The 27,175-nt window shown below is 46.0% G+C and overlaps 2 protein-coding genes and 1 long non-coding RNA gene across 15 annotated transcripts in view; 1 reads left to right on the forward strand and 2 right to left on the reverse strand.

The window, feature by feature from the left end:
* The window catches only part of LOC119564505, a 17,654-nt gene extending 15,761 nt beyond the window's left edge, over positions 1–1,893 (reverse strand). Inside the window, exon 1 of the long non-coding RNA XR_005223453.2 lies at positions 249–1,893. This is a non-coding gene — a long non-coding RNA (uncharacterized LOC119564505). The remainder of the gene's footprint in view (positions 1–248) is intronic.
* The window catches only part of VDAC3 (voltage dependent anion channel 3), a 34,839-nt gene extending 30,842 nt beyond the window's left edge, over positions 1–3,997 (forward strand). For all 11 annotated transcript variants that reach the window (XM_007064184.4, XM_037886351.2, XM_027826574.3 and 8 more), the window contains 2 exons: positions 1,419–1,476; positions 1,888–3,997. In XM_007064184.4, coding sequence (XP_007064246.1) covers positions 1,419–1,476; positions 1,888–1,979 — 150 coding nt within the window. In that variant the 3' untranslated portion in view covers positions 1,980–3,997. The remainder of the gene's footprint in view (positions 1–1,418; positions 1,477–1,887) is intronic.
* On the reverse strand, positions 2,555–26,787 carry IKBKB (inhibitor of nuclear factor kappa B kinase subunit beta). Of its 3 annotated transcripts, XM_007064186.4 has the most exons (22): positions 26,635–26,787; positions 26,369–26,488; positions 24,212–24,306; positions 21,922–22,039; positions 21,054–21,123; positions 16,440–16,528; positions 15,106–15,195; positions 14,569–14,693; positions 13,817–13,924; positions 13,357–13,486; positions 10,025–10,219; positions 9,653–9,767; positions 9,110–9,233; positions 8,559–8,710; positions 8,374–8,435; positions 7,200–7,309; positions 6,883–6,932; positions 6,267–6,366; positions 5,890–6,037; positions 5,149–5,258; positions 3,621–3,711; positions 2,555–3,210 (listed from the first exon to the last, which is right to left on the reverse strand). In XM_007064186.4, the coding sequence occupies exons 2-22, from the start codon at positions 26,468–26,470 to the stop codon at positions 3,142–3,144; spliced, it is 2,253 nt and encodes a 750-aa protein (XP_007064248.1). In that variant the 5' UTR covers positions 26,471–26,488; positions 26,635–26,787; the 3' UTR covers positions 2,555–3,141. The 3 variants fall into 3 exon arrangements, with proteins under 3 accessions (XP_007064248.1, XP_037742272.1, XP_037742271.1); XM_037886344.2 differs by lacking the exons at positions 26,369–26,488; positions 26,635–26,787 and adding an exon at positions 24,606–24,767; XM_037886343.2 differs by lacking the exons at positions 26,369–26,488; positions 26,635–26,787 and adding an exon at positions 24,539–24,681.
* Between the last annotated feature and the right edge of the window lie 388 nt (positions 26,788–27,175).

Genomic DNA, 27,175 nt, shown 5'->3' on the forward strand with positions numbered 1-27,175 from the left:
GCAAAGTGTGGTTTCATACTGTGCCTTTACTTTACTTTAGCCGTATGTGAGGCACTATAATGGTGCAATATATCTAGATTTCAGGAAAGCATGTGAGAGGGTGACTTTTGGGGGGAGGAATAATTTAACTAGCTAATTTGAAACAGGTTGAAATTTGCTGAAAAACCCTATCCAAATAGAGGTAAAAATAAACTGTTGTGTATTGAGTTGATGGGAGGTGAACTACAAACTCTATAAAGGAGTATTACCTCTTCTCTCCAGAATGGGTTTATGCATGCAGTCAAAAATGTTACTTTAATAGAAATACTGCCATATTCACTTGCAAACATCTGTTTTCTGGTCGCTGAAGCTCCTAATAATTTCAAGGAATTACTGCTTCCTGGGTTTCTCCCTCTTTATGAGATTATCTGTTGCAGAAAGCAAAGTAACTGCATTAGTTACTGCCCGTATGTCTAATCTCCCTGGGTTAGTTCATTATCATTACTGGTGTTTGTAACACCTTTATTTAACTCCTGGGTTGAACTTCAAGGGTCATGTAATTCACAGTGGAGGGCTCGCAGCTCTGAAAGTCATCCCCTTTGATGATTTTTAAGATTGCATATGCCCATGTTTTCATAAAGAGGGCCAGTAAATCAGGAAGTAATTATACATTCAGCAGGTGGGAGATAGGCGAGGTTAAAATCTTGTGTTTAATCTCTAATATGATGACAACATGGTATTGGGTAAATAACTCAATCCCTTGGGAATTTCATTAGCTTACTCTATGTACTCTTACCTCAAGAATACTAAATGGAGGTAAATAAAGCAGGCATAACATCTCTATTCCCCTCATTCCTGTTTATACCCTTGAACTAGTCGTAAGCTGAGCACAGTCCCTTAAAAACTTTTAGATAAATGTTACTACGTCCTTCCACACACTTCAGTTGCTTCTGCCTACTTTAGTAGTTGTTACTCATGTTCAAGTCTCTTGAGTAACAAGAAGATGGTTGCAAATTGAAGTGCCTAGAACAATACAGTTGGCAAGACTGGAGGGGAACTGTGTGGATGAGCTTGAGGGTTCATCGGTGGGAGCAATGGGCTAAAATTGAGGGAAAAAGAGGGTTTCTTTTTTTGTTTTTGCTGCTATCCTATCAAACTCTCATGTCTATGAGACAGAGTAATCTCTCAAAGAAACTGGCACATTATTATTGTAATTTTAAACAGAACTCTTTATAGAACAAACTACTCTGCATTTGCAGGGACATATATTTTTGAGATCTTTTTTCCATTGCTGGTTAATATGTCCACTTTCTGATGCTTGTAGATTTCTCTGCAACTGCTGCTGATTCCAGTGGAAAAGTTGTTGTGCCTGCATGCCTATAAAAGTAGGAGCGATGCTGCTGTTTTGATGTGTGCTTTTATTCTCTCTCTACCTCTAGGCTAAAGTGAATAATGCCAGCCTGATTGGAATCGGGTACACTCAGACCCTTCGACCTGGTATGTAAGCCATAACAAAATACTAAAGGGAATCGCTTCCTACTGGGCTTAATAGAAAATATTATTTTAATTTGAGCTATTCAACAGAATGGGTAGCTATGGAGGTGGCAGCCATTAAGCAATCAAGGATTAGCAGTTTTAATGGAATTATTCTTTCATGTTTGCAGACCTACATGAGTCACTTTGCTTTGTGGGTGTGCGAGATAGACTTATGTATACAGGTAGTGCCTGAAATGAGGCATCTCATTTTAGGCAAGTCCCTGCCCAAGTCAAACTGCAGATGAAGACTGAGCTACTTTAGCACAGCTGTGTCATTAGCTGTTACTATATACCAAATTCCTTATTTGTGCATGAGTGACTGACTGCATTTCTACTTGAGTATTAGTATCGATGTTTGTTTTGTTTCTGCAGGTGTGAAGCTGACGCTCTCAGGTTTGGTTGATGGCAAGAACTTCAGTGCTGGTGGTCACAAGGTTGGGCTGGGCTTTGAGCTGGAGGCTTAATGCAGTTTTAAGTGGAACAGCGGCTCTGTTCCTGGAGATGAAGGGGAAAAAAGTAACCCAACATGTTTTGGCCTTAAAATTCTTCTGTGAAATTTCAAAAGTGTGAACTTTTTATTCTTCCAAAGAATTGTAACCCCTCCCCCAAGCTATAGGGTGTAAACTCATCATAAAAGGAGATACTTGAAGGCATGCATGGAAGTTGTAAAGGTTGTGCCACATTTCAGTTCCTCAGTGTTATTTTAAATTTGTTCCTTAAAGACAGCATAGCATTTCCTTACAAGGGAAAAAATCCCAGCTAGCACATCACATCCTGCATGTCCTACACCTGATGACCACTTATGAAATTGGTCTCTGTGTGGTTAGTGAAAGCTTTGGTTTTGCATCAAAGTGAAATAAATCAATCACATTTGGAACATATCCCTTCTGTGTGTTCCAGTACCGTTTGTTCAAGGTGTCCTTAGATTTGGCAGGAACTGCTCAAAAATGCAACTAAAATAGGTAACCTGTTTGGTGCTGGTTTTCAGGGACAAAACTAAATTCCTTGCAGCAGTAAAGATTCAGGCTCAGTCAGTCAGTCAGTGATGTGTGGTTTTTTATTGTTCACTAGTTGAGGGACTTGGCCCAATTCTCAAACACTTGTATAGTATAGTGAAAAATATTTCTCCTTTTAAAATTTTATTTAACATTCAAATAGAGCAAACCAAAAGTTTACATATTTCAGGTAGTTCGTTCCCATACAGGAAACAAGTATTCGGTAAGTACAGACATTACACTTGAGAAAAAGTGCAACCCAGCATGGTTAGCCAAATCAGTAAATTCAGTGCTTTTTTTTCATAAATGTCAGGAAAGACTTTGATTTCCAGAAAGGGAAAGGTAGCACAGCAGGTGGATGGGAGTTGTGGAAGATGACAAAGTATCTTCAGCTGCTGTTTTATAGGGTGAGTAAGAAATTTCTCATGCCCCTGCTGTACATTTGTGGGAAAAACAGTGAGAGTGATCTAAATTTTGTTAAAATTAGGCTGTCAGCTTTCCTTAAAAATAGGAATACATGTCACCATGAAACCACTAGATGGCAGTATAAATAGAGTTCAGAGGGTTTCATTTTCATGTGGAGTAATGTCTGTCATGCTTCATCTGTCCTGAGCTGTGACTGAAGTGATTTTTACATCTGGGTTTGTTCTGGTTTATTTCTGTTTTCCCCTTCAAGCTGCAACCAGCTCCAGTCTAGAGACTAAAAATGAAGCACAGAAACACTGATTAGAGTTTAGCTGCCATCTTTCTAACCCAAAGCAAATATACTGGGTTTTCTTGTAGTATTTTCCTTTAAGTACATAAGTAGGGTGCTTTTTTTTTTTGTCATACAGTTTAAATGCCCAAAATTAAGGGGAAGGGATGTAGGGCTTTACTTTTTTTCCTGGTTTACTTAAACAATAGAAGCTGCTTCATGTAATGTATTACTGACAGTCTCTTGTAATATTTATCCCCCTTTTGTTTAGGGAATGAGATATGTAACACACTGCATATACTAATAATTAAAATGGCAGAGGAGAGAGATCTATTCTTACAGCCCTTCCGCAATCTTGCTTGGCCAGCACTCCTCCCAAAACTATGCTTATGGTTTAAAGTGATAGAAGTTGTTACCATAAAGCTCTGGTCCTGATCCTTCATTGTGTCATGCATCACACTTTCTAACTGGCTGCAGAGATTTTGTGATTCCATCAATAGTTCCTCACTGAAAAAGAAAGTTGCACAAATGATTACATCAATTGAAACTGGAAGTCTCTCAAGTGTTAGAGGTGCAGCTGCCTTTTCCAACCTTGCATAGTACTTGTACACCAGGGATATGTACTCAAGCTAGCAACAAAGACTAAACTGTAATCCTTTGTATGCTGCCACAGTCCCACTTATATCAACTAAAAGTGTTGTTACTGTAGTCCATAGCACCTTAAGATTTACTGGTAAAGTGACCTAGAAAATGCATTCAACATGGCATCAAGCTTATATCCCTGTGCACTAATGGAAAGAGTCCAGAAATCAAACACTAGAATGCGACCTGATGCGCAAAATAAGCCTGGCTCTGAATTTCTGAAATCAAGGGACCAGACTATTACATTTTTAATTAACCAAGGAGGAATTGGTTCAATTTACTCCTGTAAACCAGCCACAATTACAACTGCTTATCCCCTGATTTGTCAGTGAATGTGCAAATTCCCACTGCGGTTGTGCTTTACAGGGACACTGTTTAAAGTCCAGCCCTGCCATGTGGTTTCACAGTGAAATTTTAATATCTAAGTCTCCCTGTTGTTGAGACAAACCACAGGGGAACTGATTAGACACAAAGTGCACATTTACACTGTAGCTGAAAGGTGTAAAATTCCAGTTCAAGGAGATGTGTGTGTTCTCTCTAAAACAAGATAAGAGCATAGCTCAAGCAGCAGGAAGGTCTAGCCACAGCCTATGTACCTAGTGTTTCAGACAGGATCCTATTCTGGGAAGCTACTCCTGGGGGAGTTCAGCACATAATTGAGCTGTGCAGATTTTTAACTTTGTGCCCGCTGTGGTGACTGAACACAGCAGGCCAGGTCCAGCAACAGCATGGCCAGGGGCTGAATGGGAGTGGAGTTGCAGGGGCACAGACACATAGGGATGGGGGAGGGAGGGAGGTTTGCACGCATACAAAAAATCCTGTTCCGTACTTTTCTCAGCAATTATTTCCCTCTCCCTCAGCTCCTCTATTACCTCTGACTTTTCCCCAGCCTTTGCACTATTTCTGGGGGTGGAGGAAATATTGTTTTGTATTAATATGCCTAATAAGGAATCTATTTGTCAAAAAACATTTCTGAATCTTTAGTCTGTATTGTTAGACATACTTGCAAACAGGTATTTTGAAATAAATTACCAAAAATAATTGAAACTGGTGAGATTACATTGTGTTATTTTGATAAAATATGCAGAATTTTTAGTTTTTTGGCACAATTCCCCCAGGAGTAAATGTGTACATCTCCTTGCGCTGGAACTTATACACCTTTCAGCTCTATTAGACGTGCCCAAAGTAATCTTAAAAATCCCTGTCAGCTAACAGTAATCTTAGGTGTTAACTGTAACCATAAATAAACAATGTCTCCCTTTAACATATGCACGGATGTAACTCCATCATTCTTCACTTTACCTTTTATTGTAAGTTACAGCTGGGACTTGCAACAGCAGATGGCCTGGGTTACTAAGCCGGGATGCATTCATACTCTCTGGGCTGCCACTGACAGGACCACGCACCTTACTCTGAAGGGAGAAGGCAGATTCAGATTGCTGCATGCACTTTATTTCTACATAAACTTATTTCCAGGAGCAAGTTCTGCCATTTCTCTTAATGGCAAGTAAGGGTTTGAGGTTTTCTTTAATATTAAGATAGGCCCAGATTTTCAAACCAAATTCAACAGAGGGAGGTGGGATATCCCATTTTTACCTCATGTTCTTCAATGTCAATGCAGCATTTTTCTGCATGCTGCCTTTAGCCCAAAACAGGTTTTCATATACCCCTCAGTACCTGGTCACCCCACTAAAGTTGCAGAATATTGAACTGCAGTTCTATTATCTTCCCTCAGAATTAAACAATTTTTAAAAAATCTTTTATCGTATGTTCTTTAGAGCAATTAAAGAACCTCACCCCCTTAATCTATAAATGCCCTGGAAAAGAACAAAGAGCATAATTGTGTTGCGGGGGGGGGGTTCCCCTGTGAAATTCCCAACACCAGTGATGAAATACCTGCAGCCCACAGCATTTCAAAGAAGGGGTTCTAAAGCCAGTGCAGGCTCTTGAATATAGCTGCACTTGTTCATCCAAGTCTCTACCATCAAAAAGGAGGTGGTTGGGGGGGGGGTTCAATAGACCATTAACTTCTGTTTCACTCACGCAAGCAATTTTCAGCAGGTTCCATAATTCTTTCTGTCGTTTTTCCTGAAGTCTGACAACTGTGTTCTCATCTTCATTCATCAGGTTCATCACTTCCTCCACTCTGGGGAACAATTCCAGTGCCTTCTGCTTGCAAATTACTGTCTTACTGTAAAGAATAATAATCAGGTCAGATGAGCAGCTGCACTGTGTCAGTTAGAAACTCCATCAGCTCCAACTGTTTAACTCTCAATAATTGGAGAAGAACGTGATTCTTAATTTGTGAAGTTGTCTTACTGAGACTAATACATCCATCCCCTCATTGTAGTAAGAGCAACAGAGAAGGTTGCCCAGCATTCCTTGTCTATCTTCCATAAAATGGATGTTCTGGGACTCACCTGAGCTGAGCATAAATTAGACGGACTGTCTTTTCAAATGTCTGGATTGCCTGCAGGAGCAGTCGCACTATTTCCTGACTGTCACCACTGGTCCTCTGGTCTAGAGAGATGAAAAAGGATCAGAAAAAGTGAGGGCAGAGAGTGAGTTCATTAGAGACTACAAGAATCAGTCATGGTTTCTGTAGCTCTTTGGAAAGAGGCCACTTGGCAGGGGGCTGTAGCCCAGAGATTATACTGGGGGATGGGTCTGTGGCCATAGGGAGGAAGGGCTGGGCAAGAGTCCTGCCTACAGCACAAGCAGGGGCATATGCCTTCAGCAGTGGTTTGGGGAGAAGGGCCCAAAATGGATTCATCCTGAAGAGGCAGCCAGCTGCTAGAACCAATTGGTCAAGCAAGCAAAGCTGACCTCCCCGCTTTGAAGTACCACCTCTTTCCCAGGCAGCCACGATTGGGGTAGGGGTAGCAGTGCTCTTTTGGAACTGGAAAAGAGGAGAGAGACCATATGTTGGAGTGTGGGCCACAGGCCTGGAATGGAGAATTCTCAATGCTGTTTATCGCTCGTTCCAATTAACTGTCGAACACAGCAACAAGACAACAGCGGCTACAGGTTTTTTACCTCTTGGCTTCTCCCTCAGTCGCCGGTAAAGTTCTCTGGCTTGTTCTTCCCTACAAAATAAAAGGCACAAGTGTTTCTCTAGAATCCAAATTGTAATCGACCCCTTCAAGGACTCTCAAAAACACTTCACATACCTGACCATGCAGCTGCCAGACAGCTGAGTCATGTCAGCAGTCCATTGCAGGCTTTTTGTTAGGCCCTGCCAACCCAGTCTGTGGTTTGGGCATTTGAGCAGGTGCCTCTGATTGCCTGCATTCAGAAAAGAGCCACTGTGCTAGAAATGCTAGCACCACAGGCTAGAGAGGGTTCCAACTTACAGATCCTCCAGGGTGCCCCCTTGCTTCCGCCCTAGTGGGCTTCTCTGCAGGTCCACAATGTCTGCCTGCAGGGCCATCATCCTCTTCACCAGCTGATCCACATCCTCCTCCTGAAAGAAGGAGCTTCAGTTAACAACATTACCCCCAGCCACAGGCCAGCCACAGGGTGAGGGACTCTGGTTCTAACGGGCCTTAAATGGAACAGAAGTTGCTTTCCCTTTTCATCCACAATCCTACAGCCTTAGTCAGGGAAGAAGGGCTTGTGCAAAGATTTCCCTTTGATTTGGTCCTCTCAAACTGGCCCCTTCTAATGATCTTGCCGCTTTCGATACCATAGCTCAGCTTGTGGTGAAGAGACACTGTTTGTTTGTTCACATTCTAAGGTGAACCTATAGCTAGTGACAAAAAGGGGAACAAAATTTCCTCTCAGCTGCTCCGAAGGGCTATTGTAATTCTCTCCTCACCCACCAATACCCTTAACCTTACCCCTCAGATATCAGCATCCCAGTCCTCATATCCAGTGTCTATCTCAACCTGTGATATACTAATGCCAGGAAACAGGATCACTGACTCCTTCTTAGGCAGAAACCTTCTGTCCCCCTGTATTCTGGGGAAAGATGATATGTATGTGGGCAGGTAGGAGGACAGTCACCAAAGAAATCACTTTTCAGTAGACTTATGTATTTTAGATGCCATCTCAAGTTACCCTGTCCCTCAGTCCCAGTATTTGGGACCGGTGAGTGCACACACTGAGCAGATGGGAAAGAATCCCCACTTTTAGAATTTGGTATTAACACTTCCATTCCTAAAGTCTTTCTGAGCACTGCCAGCCAGCCACTTTCCTTTTCAGTTTTAACCTCCTGGTGAGTCTTCTCGTTACCCCAGTGACAGCCCCCTTGACAACGGTACAATTGCTTTTGTCTGTAATTGGGCCTGTTACAAGTATCTCTCAGTTTAGACATTAGAAATCCTCTCCTTATCGCCTCCATATCTTTCTTCCCTGACCTTTCCCAATACAGAAAGGGCTACACTAGGCCAGGGGACAAGGAAAAACTGATGCAACCTAAAACAAAGGAAGGCCAGTCCAGCCATGGAGTGGAGGATGAAAATGCAGGGTAGCAGCAGAAAGCTGCCTCTTTCAGGCAAGCAATTAAACCTAAATCTAGAAACCTACCCGCCCGCAAAGCTCCACAGCCAGCTCCATCTCCTTCCAGGCAAACAACAGCTTCTCAGAGGCTCAAAAAAGAAGGAAGAAACAAGTACATTACTCTGTGCTGCACGTGAGGAAAGGAAGCTACCATGCTGGGATTGGGGGAGCGGATGGAGGACTCCCCTGCATGTCACAGGGGCTGTACTCACTGATTCCAAACTCTATCTGCTCACTGTACTTCTCCAGGTCAATCTGGATGCTGGTTTTAAAGAAATCCAGCTTTGCCTTCAGCTGTTGGGACAGGGAGGCCATGGAATTCTTCATCTTGGAGAGATTGCTATTGTAACGCAGCAGATTCATCCTGTGGAGACAGTGAGAAGGGTCACGTGGGTCCAGCGCCATAGGAGCTGCACACAGTGTCCCAACTGATCCCACATGCAGCTTTCAGAGCCACTCTCATTCAAGCTTACAGACCCCAGTATTCTCCAGCTGACCCATGATCAGCCCACATTTTCCTGTGTCACCAAGACAAAGGAACAGGGCTGAGTGTAGCTGAGATGGCACAAAGACAACAGGGTTAGAGGCCACAGCTCTTAGCTCTCCATTAACTGCAAATAACTCCACCTTTACCAAGAACTTCCCCCACCCAGATAGTGCCTCACTCCTACACCATTGTAGGGCAGGTTTCTTTTCCTGTTATCTCCCTCTAGCCAGGAGGCCTAAGTGGAGCCAAGTATTCCCAAAGGGATCCCCACTGTACATGGCTGCTCGCTGCCCCTGCTGAAGCAGGTTACAATCCTCCTTCAGAGTCCGAATCGTGTGCCAGACCTGACCCCACACCTTCCGTAGCTGGAAGAAGGACAGATTCTTCTTTGGATCCTGAACTGGAAACACAGAGAGAGCATATTTTGTTTGTTTGTTTGTTTTAAAACAACAAAGAGAGAGAGAGACTTACCGGAGCAGTGCTACAGGCTAGGAGTTAGCACCACCCAGTCCAAGTCTGAGATAGGGTGCCACCTCCTCTTGAACCTGCTCAGCCAAGTCTCTGTGCCCGTCATATCCCATCTGGGGCACTAGAAAGGCTATTTCACTGCAACTGGCCACAGTTTGAGAGTCTAACTCAACGGGTCATGATTCTTCTCTACCCTTAATTAAATCCCACCCTTGAGATTGAATGCTATGACAATCTGCTTCGTTGCCCACTCCGCTCAAGAGCAAATGTCCTCCCCCTACAGCTCACATATACAACAAGCTCTCTGCTGATTCCCCCTAGAAATAACCCATGCCCAGGGGAAGTCCTTACGGATGCAGTCAACACTTTCTGGATGAGGCCGCAGGAAGATCTGCCTCTCATAGGCAACTTTACGGTTGTCAAAGAGGAAGAGGAGGTCTGTGTCCGTGGCTGTGGCATCATTCACCTGCCAAGATGAGACCTATCTCAGTACTCTCCGATACAGTATTCCCAAGCAGCCTCCACTGAAATAACTCAGAGCCAGCCATTCTTTACAAGAGCACAGAGCCAGCTGGCTTGCCATGGCCCAGGATAGTGTGAGCAGCAGGAGGGAGGACTGCTTTGCTTCAGTGAAAACAGGTGGGAGTGTGAGGCTGGGGTAGGTGCTCAGAGTGCAAGTGCATGCTTGGCTAGCAGGTGTTCAGGTTTCAGCCCCAGGCTCACCTTGCTGTCAGCCATGCACTGAATAGCCAATTTCTGAGGGTATAGTGCAAGCCCCGCCTCCTGCAAGAGCTCCTGCTCCTGTTCTGGAATACCAGTATCTGACTGAATCCTGGCCTTCACAGTCTGCAAGGTTTCCTCTTCTGTCACAGGGTACATGTGCAGAGTGCCAGTAACCATGTTTAGGATGCGAACCAGCTGCAAGAAAAGAAGTGGGACATGGGAAGAAGCTAGGGCATGGAGGTCATGGCTGAGCAGAGATGCCAGGACTCAGACCAGGTGATGGAGAAGTAAATTAGGAACACCAGGTTCATATGGCCACTTTAGGGGCTGCTTGGCAACATCATGCCAAGGTCTTTGACCTGCATCAGACAGAAGGGAGGCCACACGACACAGAAAATGGGACCAACAACTCCCCTTCCCTCCGCCAGAGTGAGAGAGGCACAGACGCTCAGAGAAATAACAGACAGGAAAAGCCCTGGGTCAGTGAATATTTCTCCTCAGCTGACCAGGAAGAAGCCAATGTGTCTTGGACTTCGCCCTTCCACATGCCAAACACATCCCATTCCACATAAACCATTGCTAGTTTTCCCGAATACTTTTCCTTGATTGTTACCAAGTGACTATCTTTCAGCCTCCAGAAAATCTAGGTCCCCTTGTGGCTTCAAAATAAGCACACTTTAACAAACTCAGAACTGGTAAGTAAGAAAATCTAAGGGTTAAACAAGTTCAGGAGAACCAGCAGTTTCTCAAGAAGACATTATTAAATGCATAACTTCAGACTAGTCTGATCCGAAAGAAAGATAGGGCGAATATTAAGAGGCCACTATGGCTCATCAGGAGCTCTTTAAATGACCTGAAATAAAAAAGGATAATAAAAAAGTGGCAGCATGGACAAACGGCTAATGAGGAGTACAAAAGAGTAACAAGCATATAGGAACAAAATCAGAGCATTACACCTAGCTACATCAGAAGCAAAAAAGATGGACAGTGTAGGTTCTCTACCTAGTGGGGAAGGAGAGCTAATAACGGATGACAAGAAGGCTGAGGTACTTAATGCTTGTTTTACTTCAGTCTTCACTAAACTGGTTAAACAGTGACCACATACTCAAACACATTTAACATTAACAACAAGGGAGCAGGAACAGACACCAAAATAGGGAAAGACCAGGTTAAAGAAAATTTAGATAAATTAAATGTACTCAAGTGCGCGGGGCCTGATGAAATTCATCCTGGGGTACTTAAGCAATTAACTGAAGCAATCTTGGAGCCATCAGCATTATTTTTGAGGACTGGACAAGGGAAACATACCACTTGTCTTTAAAAAGGGGAACAAAGAGGACCTGGGGAATTACAGACCTGTCAGTCTAACTTTGATACTTGGAAAGATACTAGAACAAATTATTAAACAATCAATTTCTAAGCATGTAGAGGATAATAGGGTTATAAGGAATAACCATAATGGATTGTCAAGAATAAATCATGCAAAACCAATCTGATTTTCTTCTTTGACAGAATTACTATCTTAATTGGGGGGTGGAGGACAGCAGACATGATAGATCTTGATTTTAGTAACACTTTTGACACAGTGACGGTCTCATAAGCAAACTAGGGAAATGTAATATAGATTAAGTTACTATAAGTTTGGTGCACAACTAGTTGAAAGACTGTATTCAAAAGTAGTTATCAATGGTTTGCTGTCAAACTGGGAGGTCATATCTAGTGGGTTCACACTGCAGGGGTCAATCCTGGGTCCAGTACTGTTCAATATTGTACTTGGATACTGGAGTGGAGAGTAGGCGTACAAAATTTATGGACGACACCAAGATGGGAGGGGTTTCAAGGACAGGATTAGAATTCAAAATGACCTTGACAAATCAGAGAATTAGCCTGAAATCAATAAGATGAAATTCAATAGAGGTAAGTTCAAAAGTACTTCACTTAGTAAGAAAAAAAAATCAAATGCATACCTACAGAATGGAGAATAACTGGTTAGGTAGTAATACTGCTGACAACAAGCTGGGCATTATAGTAGATCACAAATTACATATGAATCAACAATGTGATGCAGTTACAAAAAAGGCTAATGTCATTCTGGACTATATTAACAGGAGTGTCAAGGGAACTGTCCTGGTCTACTTGGCACTGATGAGGCCTCAACTGGAGTGCTGTGTCCAATTCTGGGTGCCACACTTTAGAAAAAAGAAAAGGAGTACTTGTGGCACCTTAGAGACTAACCAGTTTATCTGAGCATAAGATGAAGTGAGCTGTAGCTCACGGAAGCTTATGCTCAAATAAATTGGTTAGTCTCTAAGGTGCCACAAGTACTCCTTTTCTTTTTGCGAATACAGACTAACACGGCTATTACTCTGAACACTTTAGAAAAAATGTGGACAAACTGGAGAAAATCCAGGAGAGCGACAAATGGTTTAGAAAACCTGATCTATGTGAAGAGATTAAAAAATTGGGTACGTTTAATCATGAGAAAAGATGACTGTGGGGAAACTTGATAACAGTCTTCAGGGCTGTGCTAAAGGGGATGTCGATCAATTATTCTCCATGTCCACTGAAGGTAGGACAAGTAATAATCTTATAATCTGCAGCAAGTAGAGACTGACGCTGGATATTAGGAAAATATGTTCTAACTCTCAAGAGTAGTTAAACTCTGGAACAGACTTCCAAGGGAGGCGGTGGAATCCCCATCATTGGAGGTTTTTAGGAACAGGTTGGACAAACACCTGTCTGGGATGGTCTAGGTTTACTTGGTCCTGCCTCAGCACCAAGGGTTGGACTTGATGACTTCTTGAAGTCTCTTCCAGTCCTACATTTCTACAATTCTGAAGTCACCAGAAGGACCAAACTCTACAGTCATTCTGCAGCTCAGCAATCTGCAGCCCCAGAGAGCCTAAAATAAACCATCCACATTATCTCACCACAACATAGACCAATTCAGTACAGAAGGGGCTTCCCAACTGTGGGGTCCGTCCCATTTTTGTGCCACAAATCTTTGCTCTACTGGACAGCTCTGCATTTGGGGAGAACAATACTGACCTCCTCCTTTGAACGTGCTTTGAGATCTACTGATGTAAGAGTTCAGTATGTGTTTCTTGTTACAGCCTGGTACTAAATAACAGTACTCACTCCTGTGGATATACTTGCTCAGACCAGCCCCCAGCAGTGCTTTTCCTTTTTACAAACCAGCCTCTCCCATCTTAATGGGGTTTCCTCACATCCTTCCCTAGCCCCATGTCTAGCCTGCTTTTCTCTCATAGGCTAACGTAAGCTGTACTCTCTGGACACTGGTCTGTCCATAAAAATCCAGTCCCAAGACTCACCTTTAGGTTCAGTATATCATCCAATGCCTTGAAACAGCCATTGAGGCCATAAACAGGGTCTGTCCCTCTCTGCCGCGGGTGCCACATTAACATGAGCTGCAGCCATTTCTCCAGCCGCCCAGCCAAAATGCTATGGGGCAGAAACAAGAACCAGAGAAGAAAGATGTGTTTCAGTTGGCCATACCAGTTCGCATCTACAAAAAGAGATGCGAAGCTCAGACTTCCCCCCTAATCTCTTAACTAGAGAACAGAGAAAGGAGCATGGAACCTTCTATAGCAAGCTAACAGGATCCTCCTGTTTTCATCTATGGAAACTTCAGCCAGATGGTACCATGTGCACTGGGTACTAAATTTTTCAAGGAGATCAGCAAGGTCATGGAAACAAAATAGACCCCTTCCTATTCTCAGGAGGAGATAGCCATCTTATCCCCATAGGATGCATTTGGGTCATACTCCTCACCTGTTTAGATTATTGGGATACGGTAAACTGCTAGAAAATTTCACTTCTCCAGCCAAGTCTTCATAGACAACAATATCCAACTCGCTCTTCTGTCGCACTTTTGTGTGCCTAAGGAGTTCAAGCAGGTACAGTGACAAAGTAAAGAAGGTTCTGTGATCCCTCTGCATGATCACAACTGCACCTCACCCTTCCCAGGACACACATTACCCTCTAGCCTATTTCACAACACAGAGATGCTGCTGAAAACACAGACACACAGCTAACAAAATCTGTCCCAGGTATCTTATTCAGACATTTGCAACTCCCCTGCAAAACATCCCAACTTGTATTTAAACCTGACAGCAGATACGCTGATGCTGCTCCAGCTCCAGGTTAATTGTTTGCCCAAAGAGTGTCAATCCCACTGGTCCCATAGATAACCTAGGTCTGTCCCAAAGAGATTTACCAGGGAAGACTGAACCTGGTAGCCAACTCAACACTCTCAAGTGAAGGGATGAACTCCCCCAACCTAATGGGAAGGGTGAGATACTAATTCCATCAGCCCCAGGAACCACTCAAGCTGCATGACAATCAAGTGTTTGAAGCCAGGAAAGCTCTTACAATGCCTAAGTTCAAATCCCTAGTAGGCCATGAAACAATGATTAACCCTAAAATTGAGAACCTCTTCCCTCGCACATCATGAAAACAGGACAATGGTTTGGATGCCACATTATAAGAACTTCCTCCTCCTTGTCTGGCCCCAGCTTACTCACCATTGCACAGGCTGCCAGTTGGGCAGAAATGGTCTGAAACCTGTTATGCATTCAAATGCCAGTGTGCCAAAGCTCCAGTAATCCACCGTCACCGTGTACTTCTGCTGTTCCAGCAGCTCTGGAGCCTGGGTCAGCCAACACAGGTTGAAGATTAAGCCATTTTCTCTCAGACCTCAACTGCACCTGCCTCCTAGGATGTTCATTAATGTTTGCGCATCACTGTGGAAAGCTCATGCTAAGTGTTTTATCACTCAGGAACCTTACTGGCCTCTTTGACCCAGTCCTAGGGGTTAATGAAACTCATACCCTCTATACAGGAGAAAGTTAGCAATGAAATGTGAAAACCCAGATGTTGGCAAAGAGCAACAATACAGCCTGTTCTTTTGCTTCAGCACGTGTATCCCAAACATCCATACCTGCGTGGTTGGGACTCCTCTCCCACCCCACAGCCAGATTACAGTGCCTGCTCCCTCCTCCTGCTCTGCCCCACAGACCTTGCTGGTCACAGCAACACTACGAGCTAAATCCACTCCTTACCAGGTACTGCAGTGTCCCAACGAAGGAAGTGCACAGACTGCCCTGATCCAGCTCCTTAGCATACCCCAGGTCAATGATCTTGTGTATTAACTGAGAGAGACAGATGGCAGGGAGTAAGAGGACTGAAAACACATTCTGCAATGAGAGCATGCACTTCTCTAGAGAGAACAGATGATTTCAGTACTCAGAAGCACTGGGAGAAAGGGCAGGAAGCATCAAGGCAGTGTTGCACTCTTGCATGATCTCAAGCACAAAGTTGCTGGTAAAGCAGCTCCTCAGGGTCATTATGAGCGTGAGATGCAAGGAACTGGAGATACTATTGCTGACTTACAATAGAGCCCAGTCTGAATGGAGGGACGTTCCTAAGAGAGCTGGATCACTCCGGCCTTTGAATAGGAGTTTATTTCTATTTCCTGAGGAGATGTTCATGCTCCCTTAAGGAGAAGTGAGAAAGATAGCCAGATCTGTGCCTCTGCTGGCACAACGCTACCATAGCCATCAAGTGGGGAGAATCCTCACATTATAAGAACTCCTATGCTGCACCCCTGCTATCCCTATGTAGGGGATGTGACTAGGGAAAAGTGGGCATGGCCATAACTTTCCCTAGTTACTCTGGTGTATGTTGCAGTCCAACCTGGCCCCAGGATCAGGGAAGCATAGAGATGGCTTAATGCTCCCTTGGAACCACCATGTGAGGTGTCATATGCCACCCCGTGGTGCCCTGACTGGGAATGGGCAATCCAAATAGTCGTGCTTAGAGTGGCAGTCTGCAGCAGTGCAGCCACCATTTCATCACACAGCCAGGACTAGGCACAGTGTGTTTAAACTAAAGCCTCATGGGAATTGCTTCTGCATATCAAGGAAGCGTCAGAGAGGCAGAGATATCTGATGGTCTGAGCTCGGTCTGTAAGCCGGGAACCACACACACCCCCAGCCAATTTCCACACAATTCTGACACCTATTATCACTTTGGCTTTGGCAAAGTCACTTCGTCTCTGCCTCACTTCCCAGTCTGTAAAGGGTGGGGTGGGGGGAAAGAGAAGGACACAATTCATAGTATTTGGATGTTCAGAGAAATCATTAGTTAGCAGTTTGTATAAATACCAAGAATTACAAGATGAACCCCACCACCACCTCTCAGATAGTGTCATGTTCAGACACCCTCATTGGGGCTAGTCGTTTTAGCTTGCGAGATCTCTGAGAGGGATCATGTTTTCAGCTTCAGCTCCTAGTCATTCTCTCTTTCTCTCGCTCACCCCCCCCCCCCCTTCGTGCTCCCACCCTTACACTCCACTCACTGTCTATATGGCCAAAGTCACCCAGCTCCTACTCACCCTTTGTTCTCCTTGCTGTAGGACAATGTTCTCAGGTTTCAGGTCTCTGTGGATGATCCTGTTCTCATGAAGGTACCTGAGAGCAGAGGCTGAGACAGAGAGAGACAGCGGTTACTCAGCACAACTGACACCTCCCAGCATTACTCCAGAGGGTCTAAGCCTGCAGGCTCTAAAAGGCAAACATGGCTGAGAAGAGATTACAGTGAGGGAGAACAGGGATGGGGATGTAGTACAATGAGAAGGTTTGGCCTGGAAGCCACTTGCAATACGCTGTACCCTGAAGTAGCAAGGACAGGGGCTGGGTACAGCTCCTCCAGGATATGGAAGCAGAGCTTGTTCTGTTGGCAGCTGACCTCTTTGCATACATGAAAGTTCCATCACATCCATGGAAAATCCTCACTGACCCCTTCCCTATCCCAATCTAGTTCCTCCTGGCATCCCCCCAGGAGACAGGTACCTAGGGGATCTCCACTGCAGCAGGGAGGAAATGAGGCAGCCAGGTGGGAGACGGGCTGTAAGGGCCAAGCCCACTTTAGAGAGAGGAAGTGCTATGCTCAGCATTTCCGCGCCTCATCTGTCCTAAAATCAGTGATGATCCAGTGGCCACTGTGCCGTGCCAGGCCAGGTCTGCATTGCCCTCAGTCCTTTGGCTGGCTGCAGTCTGCCCCACCAGGAAATACTTCTACCACATCCATCTGGCATAGCCATCTCTGCACCATCCTGGCTCACAACCACCAAAGGCAGACGGTATGCCTGGGGACAGAGTCATGGCTGGAGGGCCGATACACTCCAGCTATGCTGAGCCAACACGATCACCCCAGGGTATGGGCAGGCACAAAGAGGTAGATCAGAGCCACTTCCCCACTTTTCTGTGTCAAGAGAAACTCAGGCTGGATGGAGAATTGGGACCAAAGCCTGCATTTTTCATGTTCAGCCAAGCCAATCCCTGAGCAAAACCCTGCAGCCATTAGGTGGGGACACAGCTCACTCCGGCTGTTTGTGAGGAAGAGGCTAGCAGCATTTCCATAGCCTGCAGCTGCACTTCCCAGCACTGACTCAAAGGGACTCACTTCCTGCTCCCTCCACATCGCTCATGAGGCGACACAGAGCGCAGAAGAGAATCCAGTGCCCCAAAACTCCCCTATGAGCGTCAGTCTGCCTAGCCTGACTTCAGGGAGACACCAACAATCATGCTACTCAAGGGGTGACTTTAACCCTTGGGATGCTGCCTAATCCCCAGCATGGCCCGATCCTAGGGTTTCAGCTGGGCCAGTAGGGGTACTACTGAGAAGAAGGGAACATTTCTAGCTAACCAGGGTCAGGGCCTTGGATCATTAGACCCGGGGTTGCTCCCTCCACTACCTGTCCTCTCAGCATGACACCCCCACCTCTGTTACCAGCCCTCAGCCTCTCCTTGGGCCAAGAATGAGAACCGGGGAGGCAAACAAAAGCTGTCACTGGGCCAGAGGTGCTCAGATTGAGGGGCAGGAGGAGGAGATTCTGTTCAGCTTTTGTGCCTCCAGGAAGAGCAGTTTGTTCCTCCTCTTGCTCATTCCCCAGGCCCACACCAGCCCAACAGGCACTTTTTAAATTCCTTCCTCCGAAATACACGGTATCGGCCAAGACCTACATAAGAGTCACAACCAACCCACTTCATGCCAACCATCCCCTGAATCTAGCATCAGGAAGCCCCAGAGACAACAAAAGACACTCCCCCACATAGTTACAGATTAATGGTGCATTTGACTCAGGGCTGCCACTGGGGCTTTAGCTAGTGCAGGTCACGCTGCTTGAGCCATCCCAAGAGTGAGCTAGTGAGAGCAGGTTGCACCTGGGCACCAATACGGCACTGGCTTCCCATCTGCTGCTTCCAGGTGTGAACCAAGGTCTTGGTTCTAATCTAAAGAGTTCCACATGGATGGGGGCCTGCCTGCCCTGGAGATGGTTCCTTCCCATGCTTCACCACAACAGCAGAGATCTTTGAGGTGCACCTGTCCCCAATCCCTAAATACTCATGCTTGGGGACTGGAGGCTGGCTGTGCTGGGGGCATCACCTCATTACCACAGGTCACTTAGGGTGATATATGTTTGAGGAAAGGGGGCCTGTTCAAAGCAAACAGTCCACAACAAGCACCGTAATAGTGTCAGTCTGCGTTCCCATCAGTCTCAGATGCTATGGTGATGATGTAAGTCAATGCAGAGATGAGGGGCCCACCCTAGCCCGAGGATGGGCTGCAACTGGGAATCCCTATGAAGAACACAAGCTGGAACTTGCTCATCCTGCCTAGCACCTCCCAGGAAATCCCTTGAGCTGGGAAAGGAAACACACTGCTTTCCACATCTCAATGTCAGAGACAAGTCAGAGGCCATTTCCCTTCTGGGGAGGCTTGCAGAGCAAGGCAGGAAGGAAAATACTATGAGATACCTATCTAAAGGGGAGGCATCCAGGATCACAGACCTACTTCCCCCCGATGGAAAAGACTCATGGAGCTAAAATGGCTCCCTCCCCAGACTGGGACAGCGGCAGGCCCTGCTGCCATAAAGCCGCATTAGGCAGACCCAAAAAGAAAGAATCTGAAGAGCAACTAGCAAAAGACACTGACAGCAAATTCTTTTGATAGTACATCAGAAGCAGGAAGCTTGCCAAACAGTGGGGCCACTAGATGATCAAGGTGCTAAAGGAATACTAAAGGAAGACAAGGCCACTGCAGAGAAGCTAAATTAATTTTCTGCATCAGTCTTTGCTGCAGAGGATGTAATGGAGATTCCCACGAGGGAGATTTCCACACCTGAGCCATTCTCTTTAGGCAACGAATCTGAGGAACCGTCCCAGACTGAGGTGTCAATAGAGAAGGTTTTGGAACAAACTGATAAGTTAAACAGTAATAAACGACCAGGACCAGATGGCATTTACCCAACAGTTCTGAAGGAACTCAAATATGAAATTGTAGAACTACTAACCCTGGTACGTTTCAGAGCAACAGCCGTGTTAGTCTGTATTCGCAAAAAGAAAAGGAGTACTTGTGGCACCTTAGAGACTAACCAATTTATTTGAGCATAACCCTGGTATGTAACCTATTGCTTTAATCAGCCTCCATACCAAATGACTGGCATATAGTTAATGAAATGACTGCTTTTTAAAAAGGCTCCAGAGGTGATCCCAGCAATTACAGGCTGATATACCTAACTTCAGTACCACGCAAATTGGTGGAAACTAGTAAAGAACAGAATTATCAGACACATAAATGAACAAGATTTGTTGGGAAGAGTCAACATGGCTTTTGTAAAAGGAAATCATGCCTCACCAATCTATTACAATTCTTTGAGGGTGTCAAAAACATGTGGACATGGGTGATTCAGTGAATATAGCGTACTTAGACTTTCAGAAAGCCTTTGACAAGGTCCTTCAGGCTCTAAGCAAAGTAAGCAGTCATGGGATAAGAGAGAAGATCCTCTCATGGATCAGGAACTGGTTATAAGACAGAAACCAAAGAGTAGGAATAAATGGTCAGTTTTCACAGTGGAGAGAGGTAAATAGTGCTGTCCCCCAAGGATCTGTACTGAGACCAGTGCTGTTCAGCGTACTCAAATGATCTGGAAAAAGGTGTAAACTGTGAGGTGGCAAAGTTTGCAGACAATATAAAATTACTCAAGATAGTTAAGTCCAAAGCTGACTGCGAAGAGTTACAAAGGAATCTCACAAAACTAGATGGCTCGACAACAAAATAGCAGATGAAATTCAGTGATCAATGCAAAGTAAAGTGCAGTGGAAGACATAATCCCAGCTATACATAAAAAGTAATGGGGTCTAAATTAGCTGTTACCACTCAAGAAAGAGACCTTGAAGTCATCATAGATAGTTCTCTGAAAACATCTGCTCAATGTGCAACAGCAATCAAAATAGCTAACAGAATTAGGAAAGGACTAGGTAATAAAACAGTAAATATAATACCACTACATAAAATTCCTCGTATGCCCATACCTTGAAAACTTCACACAGTTCTGGTCGTCCCATTTCAAAAAAAGATATATTAGAATTGGAAAAAGTACACAGAATAGCAAGAAGATTGATAAGGGTATGGAACAGCTTTCATGTGAGGAGAGATTAAGACTGGGACTGTTCAGCTTGGCAAAAAAATGACTAATAGGGGATCTGATAGAGGTCTATAAAAATCACAAATGGTGTGGAGAAAGCAAAGAAGGAAGTGTTATTTACCCGTTCACATAACACATGAACCAGGGATCATCCAATGAAATTAATATGCAGCAGGTTTAAAACAAACATAGGGAAGTACTTCTTCACACAATGCAGTCAACCTGAAGAATTCATTGCTAGGGGATGTTGTGAAGGCCAAAACTATAGGTTCAAAAGAGAATTAAATACATTCATGGAGGATAGCTCCATCAATGGCTATTAACCAAGATAGTCAGGGATGCTACCTCCTGCACTGGGTGTCCCTAAACCTCTGATTGCTAGCCGCCAGGTCTGGATGACAGTATGGATAACTGTCCTGTTCTGTTCACTCCCTCTGAAGCATCTGGCACCAGCCACTGTTGGAACAACAGAATACTAGGCTAGATGGACCCAGTATGGCCATTGTTATGTTCACTTACCGATATCAGAGAGCAGGATGAGAATGGCTCCCTCCCGTAAGCCACAGCAGTTCTCAAACTGGTTCAAGTACTGCAGAGGATCAAAACAGAGTGTAAACTAATCTCCTCTGTGCCCCAGTCCTGGGTTTGGCCCCAATCCTGCAAATGCTTATGGATGTGAGTAGCTCTGCAGAACTCAATAGCATTACTCAGATGTGTAAATGTCTGCAGGATCAGGTCCTTAAATAGTAAAACTACAACTTCAAACAGTATTTCCCTCTCCACAGATAGGGAAATTGCCATCATCTTCTCCACCAGCTCCTCCAGGAGGAAGAAACCCCTTCACAGCTTCCTTCCCCGTGTCCCGCAGCAGTTGGCTCAGCCAGCCAAGCACCAGTCTCCCTAATTGCAGCCATGTGCTTTGGGCACTATCTGCATTTGGGCTTTTAGCAAAAGTTAGAAAAACAACAAGACGACCAAAAAAAACACAAGTTACTTTTCCTGCTGACAGAGGGGAGCTTATCACTTCTGGGCAGAGGTTCACCCACTGACCTGGTCTGGGCCATACTCACATCCTGTTCTCCATCTCTTACACATCCCTTGCTCTCTACGTTTGCATCCCACACACACACATTTGCTCACTGCCCAACAGAAATGGAAAATTTCTAATAAAAATCCAGAAAAAGGATGAAAAATGCATCTGGGATCAACCCTGCCACTTGCTCAGAGGAGGCACAAGCAGGCACAGCCCCAGTTCAGGAGGATTAGGTGGCAACAGCATGTGGAAGCAGCTGGGGAAATCCCACTGAATCACAGTTGAGCCTCTTCAGAAGAAACCCTACACTTCCCCCAGTAGCTGTCCCTGCCCTCCCAGGATCATCAGCCTCACCTTGCGAAGGTCTCCACCCTGGCAGTATTCCATGGCCAGCAGAGGCAAGTCAGTGGGTGCAAGGTTCTGCATCCCTTCGGGGACATCGCGGGCAGCCACCACATTGGGATGATTCAGTCTGAGGAAAGGAAATGAGGGAAGCATGAGATCACTGGAACCAATTCATCTCAGCCTCCTCCCAAGCAATAACGGAAAGGGCCAGCATCCTGAAAAGTGATCATCCAAACAAGAGCTTTATAGTCTCACACACAGGTAGGTATTAGGAAAGGTCACAGTGGGACTGTAAACCTTCGGACACAGAACTAGTGCACTTCAAAAGCTTCCTTCACCCTGCTCAATCCACTCTTTCCCCCCAAGGCACAGCTTTAGTTCTAACTTGTCTCCCAGCTGTCAGTTTCCTCATTCTCTCTATGAGCATCCAAACTTTGACATGCAGCCTGCTCCTAGCCCCATGAGAAGTCAGGGCTACATTCAGCCCATTGCAGCCTGCACAAAGTGGGTGCCACTTAGTGTCTTTGGGACTCATTCAGCAGGGATATAAATGGTGGGGTAAATTAGCCTGGAAACTGGGTACCTAGCAAAGTCATATAACTTGCACTGATGGGGCTTTCCGTGCATGTGCAGGACACTCACAGAAGACAGCACAGGAACAACAACAAATAAGAAGGTGCAAGGTGAAGCAGTTCCCTAACATGCACTGCCCCCAGGCTCCTGGGGCCATACGCAGCCCCAGCCTCCATGGACCTCAGCACCAGGGGCAGATCTAGATGCAAGTTACAGGACATAGCCTCAGAAAAGGGGTGTGAGTGACATTTTCCCCCCAGAAATGTGACCTGCATTCAGCACACCGCATTCCCATTATTGCTGAACTGGGCTCAGCTGGAAGCTGAAAAATGTTTTAGGCATCTCCCTGTGTGACAAACCCTTCTGCATGCACTTCACAAGCACTGTAGGCAGCACATGCTACATTACAGATGCTCAAATGGAGCATGAGTAAAGTCCCCTTTGAAAACATGGGTCTAGTTTTGTGGGCCCTATTGTATTTCGATGGAATATAAGAGCACAGAGATGTTAACAAGAGTGTCAGTCTTAAATAAGGTTTGTTGTACAGAGACCTCAGGCTGCTTAGTACCGTGGCAAACAATATTAAACACCACTTTAACCTTTTATGAAGACACAGAAAAGGGAAAACAGCGAATACTTTACATTTCAAATGCTTTAAGTAAGGCTTTCATATTAACATCCCTTTCGCAGAGAAGAGTTTCTAGAAGGAAAGACACCCTTGTTTAAGAGACTCTTCAGTGGTATTAACAATGAAAATAATTGTCCTTTTGGGGAAAGAGAAAGGAGGGGGATAGAAAAGGACACGTGGGGAGGAAGCAGGGGGAGAGAAGGGCTTACAGTGGTGACCCAGTGGTGTTTGGGTTTCAGCCAAAGCCAGTAGAGATGGTGATGTTCCCCTGGGTCCCTCTCTTTGCCGTAGTCTGGTGAGCGCCTCTCTCAGAGTCAGGATAACAAAGGACAAGGATCCCAGGAGATGGAGGGGGTAGTAGCTGAGATGGTGCAATTCGCCCACTGATTTTTTCCCTGAAGTCTTTCTTTAAAGGACCCCAAAAGGAGTGATAGGTGGAATATCTTTACTCATCACTAATCTCATTACCTTGTCCACCAATTAGATCTAATTGCCAACACACCAACTTTTGTTCACTGATTTTTGGTGTCACACAGTCTTGTTTACCATGCATGCTCTTAACAAAGTTCTTCAATTATATTGGCAGGCCTTTTCGTGAGGACTAATTCAACCTGTCTCCCTTTCACACCTTTTTCCAATCAACATTATTATAAGTTATTGTGACTTTTTATAAGCTTTCATTCACTTTTTACAGTTGAGCTCACAAGTACGGTAAATTTGTAGGTCCAATTATCACGACAGTGCTCCAAAACAAGAGCATGAGCACTTTTGTTTCCCCACTGTCTCTGCAGAAGCAGCAGCAAATTATTAAAGCTTATTTCACATCGCTGATGATGCTGATGCACAAACACAGAAGAAAGTAAATAAAAGGCAGCGGCACTGATTCCTACCAAAACAGATCCCCTCTGGGGAAACAGTCAATGGAGAAGACATGTCAAGAAACAGACTTCACCTTCGAAGTGCTTGACAGTGGCCATCACCATCCCTTCCCTTCCCTCCCCTCCCCCCCCTCATGGATTCAGACCCTTCTACACACAAATCTAAGCCCCTCAGCTGCTGAGCAAGAGATCAAGGAGTAAGGAATCACACAATGCTTACCTTTTCATTATCTGTATTTCCAGACACCATCTCTCCCGATTTCGGAGACTTAGCTCCTGACGACACTGTTTAATAGCAATCTGCTCCCCTGTTTCCTGGGCAGACACAGAGAGAGTTAGGACAAACACATATTTCCACGAGGGAAGTATTGTGAGGACCAACAGAAGATATAGCGGCCCAAAAAAATGTAAGGCTATTCTTGGGGATCCTCCCAGCTCTTCTTCAAGGCCCCTCCCAGGGAGACAGTCATTTAAGGCACCAAATATGCACCAGAACAGAAGACACCCGTTCTTGCCCCCCCCATCCTCCTCAAAAGCAGAATAGTACCCTGAATTTCAGGCTCATGCTTGCAGGTCTCCACAGTGAGGCTAATATCTGAACCATGGAAGTTCACCTCTCTTTTCATACAGAATGTGTCCGGAGGCCAGGTTAGCAGAGACAAGAGTCCAGCAGAGCTGTCATGCTCACAACTCAAGGAACTGGTTCTCAGATTAGTTGTTTTCCATAAGCCTTAGCTGGCTGCTGGGGTTCAACATCATAGGAAGCAGCCAGCAGTCATTTGCTTCCAAGACACAATGGAACAGTCTAGGCTGCAAGCAGAGCAAGAGATCTGAGAGAGCTGGAGGCTGACTTTATGGTGCCAAAGCTCTTACTCCCTAGGCAGGGCCGTCTTTAGGATTTATGGGGCCCTATTCAGTATTATTAAACTGGTGCCCCTATGCCCAACTGGCTCTTAGTCACACAGACATAAGCTAACAGTATTGGAAAACTTGCCATATGCACTTTATTAAAAACAGTTTAAAGCAATTAAGCACACTATAATGCTGATGGACTATACTTGCACGAAAGAAGCAGAGCTATAGAAAAAATTCTGATTTATTGACAGAATGATGCAAATAATATTTTTTAAATTTATCAACATTTTATTGGAAATTACTATGAAGAGGTATTGGAACAAGGATTTGTTTTTAATTAAAAGCAATCTTTCTGGCTTTTTTGGCTGCAAAATTAGAAATAATGTCATCGTATGACAAACACGAAGTGATATCTTGTTCGATTGCAAGAATAGCAAGACCAGTCAAGCATTCCTGACTCATTGTAGAGCGGAGATAGTTTTTAATGAGCTTTAGTTTTGAGAAACTCTGTTCTCCCGATGGTACTGTTACAGGAATTGTCAGCAGAATACGAGTGGCAATGTACACATTAGGATATATGTCAACAAGTTTGCTGGTGTAAATAAACTGTACAATGTCCATCACCAACTTCGCATGTGGCAACATTGATGACAGACAATGTACTCAAGTCTTCGTACAGTTCAAGTCCATTTAAATCAAAATTATCACCATGCTTCAGGAGGCTCTCTACGTTCTTGCACTGTCATTAGCTGCTCTTGTTTTACTATTTCGCTGAATTTAGTTATGTGATACAAAAATCCAAACTGTTCATGGTGTGCTCATAAGGTATTAAACCTTTCATCAACGGCAGATATTGCTTTATCCATCACCACATTAAAAAATTCAACCTCAAATTTCTTTTCTGGATCTTCTACTGTACCCCTTTGAGGAGTCTGATTTGTCTTGTATACTCCCAAGTTACCTGAGGGGGGATATTGAGGGACGGGAGAGTGGCAGGCGGGGGCTCCACTGAAAGCGGTCCCAAGCCAGTGCCGCTGACCTCAGTGTGTCGAGGGGGCACAGCCACCATCTCCAACCGCAGACCCCCAGAAGAACCCCCCCCTTGCTGACACACACCAAGCTTTGTACGCAGCAGACACTGTGGCAGCCCGGGCTCCGCCTGGGGGTGGAGGGACGAAGGATGCCAAGCCACCCGGCCCACCTCATGGCAGAGGAGAGTTTCAGTTCCCTGCAGAGACCCCTACGCCCTCTCTCACGCAGAATGCGCCGCATCAGCGCATTTGGCTCTGTGAATACGGCCCCGCCTAAGGAGACTGCAGCGCGCTGTGTGTGCGGGAGCCGACTCGCACTTACCTGCTGCCCCAACGGTGCCCCAAATTTTTGGGTGCCCTACGCAGCCGCATATGCTGCGTATGCCTAAGGACGGCCCTGTCCCTAGGTGTACGTGAGTGGATGCTGAATGCGACTGGCGCATAAGGGACCAGTAGCCTCTCCCCCATCCCAGAGGAAAGGGAACCCCTACCTTGTTGTGCCATCTGAGGACATTTCCAAATCCCCCTGTCCCAAGCCTTTCCTTCATCTCCCAGGGGCCGCATGTCTGGATTTGCAGGGGAGGCCGGCTCATGGCGCTGGGTGCCTGTGGCTAAAGAAGTACGAGAAAGGGAGGGACAGAGACCCTGGCGTTAACTCTCCTGAAGGCAATGAATGACTCTGGCAGCAAAGGAAGAGGGACGAAGACCCCCCGCCCCAGGGCCACCGCCCGCGGCCTCGGCTGCCGGGCTCACGGACCAGGCACGGGCAGCCCGTTGCTCGGCCTGGGCCCTCGGACGCCGAGAAGCCAGGGTGAGGGAGCGGCCGGGCGGACGCAGGGCTGCGGGCTCTCCGCTCAGGTGCGGACAGCGGCCCCCGCGCAGGCAGGGAGCGGCCGGGCCGGGCCGGGCCGCGCCGCCTGCCCGAGGGTGGGGCGGGGCGAGAGCCGGGCCCGGCGCCGCCCCGCAAGCCCAGCCGGGCGGCCCCGCGGCGCCCCTCACCTGCCCGCGGGACGAGCCAGGCGCGGCCGGGTCTCGAGCCCAGGCTCCGGCCCCCGCCCGCGGGACTCAGCAGCGGCCTGGCACCAGGGCCGCAGCAGCGCGCTTCCGCCAGCGCTTCCTGCGCTGACCTCACAGGACACGTGGTGCCGCCGCGCGCCCCCCGCGGCGCCCCCTGCCGGCCGCCGCCACCAGGCTAGCGCTGACTCCCGGCTCGGGCCCCCTGCTGGAGGGACGCCAGCCCTGGCCCAGGCTCCCCCATGGAGAACGGCGCTGGCTTCAGCTCCAGCTGTCACACAGCA

Source organism: Chelonia mydas, chromosome 26, assembly GCF_015237465.2.
Source record: "Chelonia mydas isolate rCheMyd1 chromosome 26, rCheMyd1.pri.v2, whole genome shotgun sequence".
Lineage (NCBI taxonomy): Eukaryota > Metazoa > Chordata > Testudines > Cheloniidae > Chelonia > Chelonia mydas.

What these genes read in the sequence shown, in the direction of transcription:
- IKBKB (XM_007064186.4), bottom strand. Translation starts at nt 26,470, where the DNA reads ATGAGCCGGCCTCCCCTGCAAATCCAGACATGCGGCCCCTGGGAGATG. An exon ending in AGGGTGGAGACCTTCGCAAG is followed by an intron (nt 21,124 to 21,921) that starts GTGAGGCTGATG and finishes GATCCTCTGCAG; the next exon opens with TACTTGAACCAGTTTGAGAA. An exon ending in AGTGCATGGCTGACAGCAAG is followed by an intron (nt 9,768 to 10,024) that starts GTGAGCCTGGGG and finishes TCATCTTGGCAG; the next exon opens with GTGAATGATGCCACAGCCAC.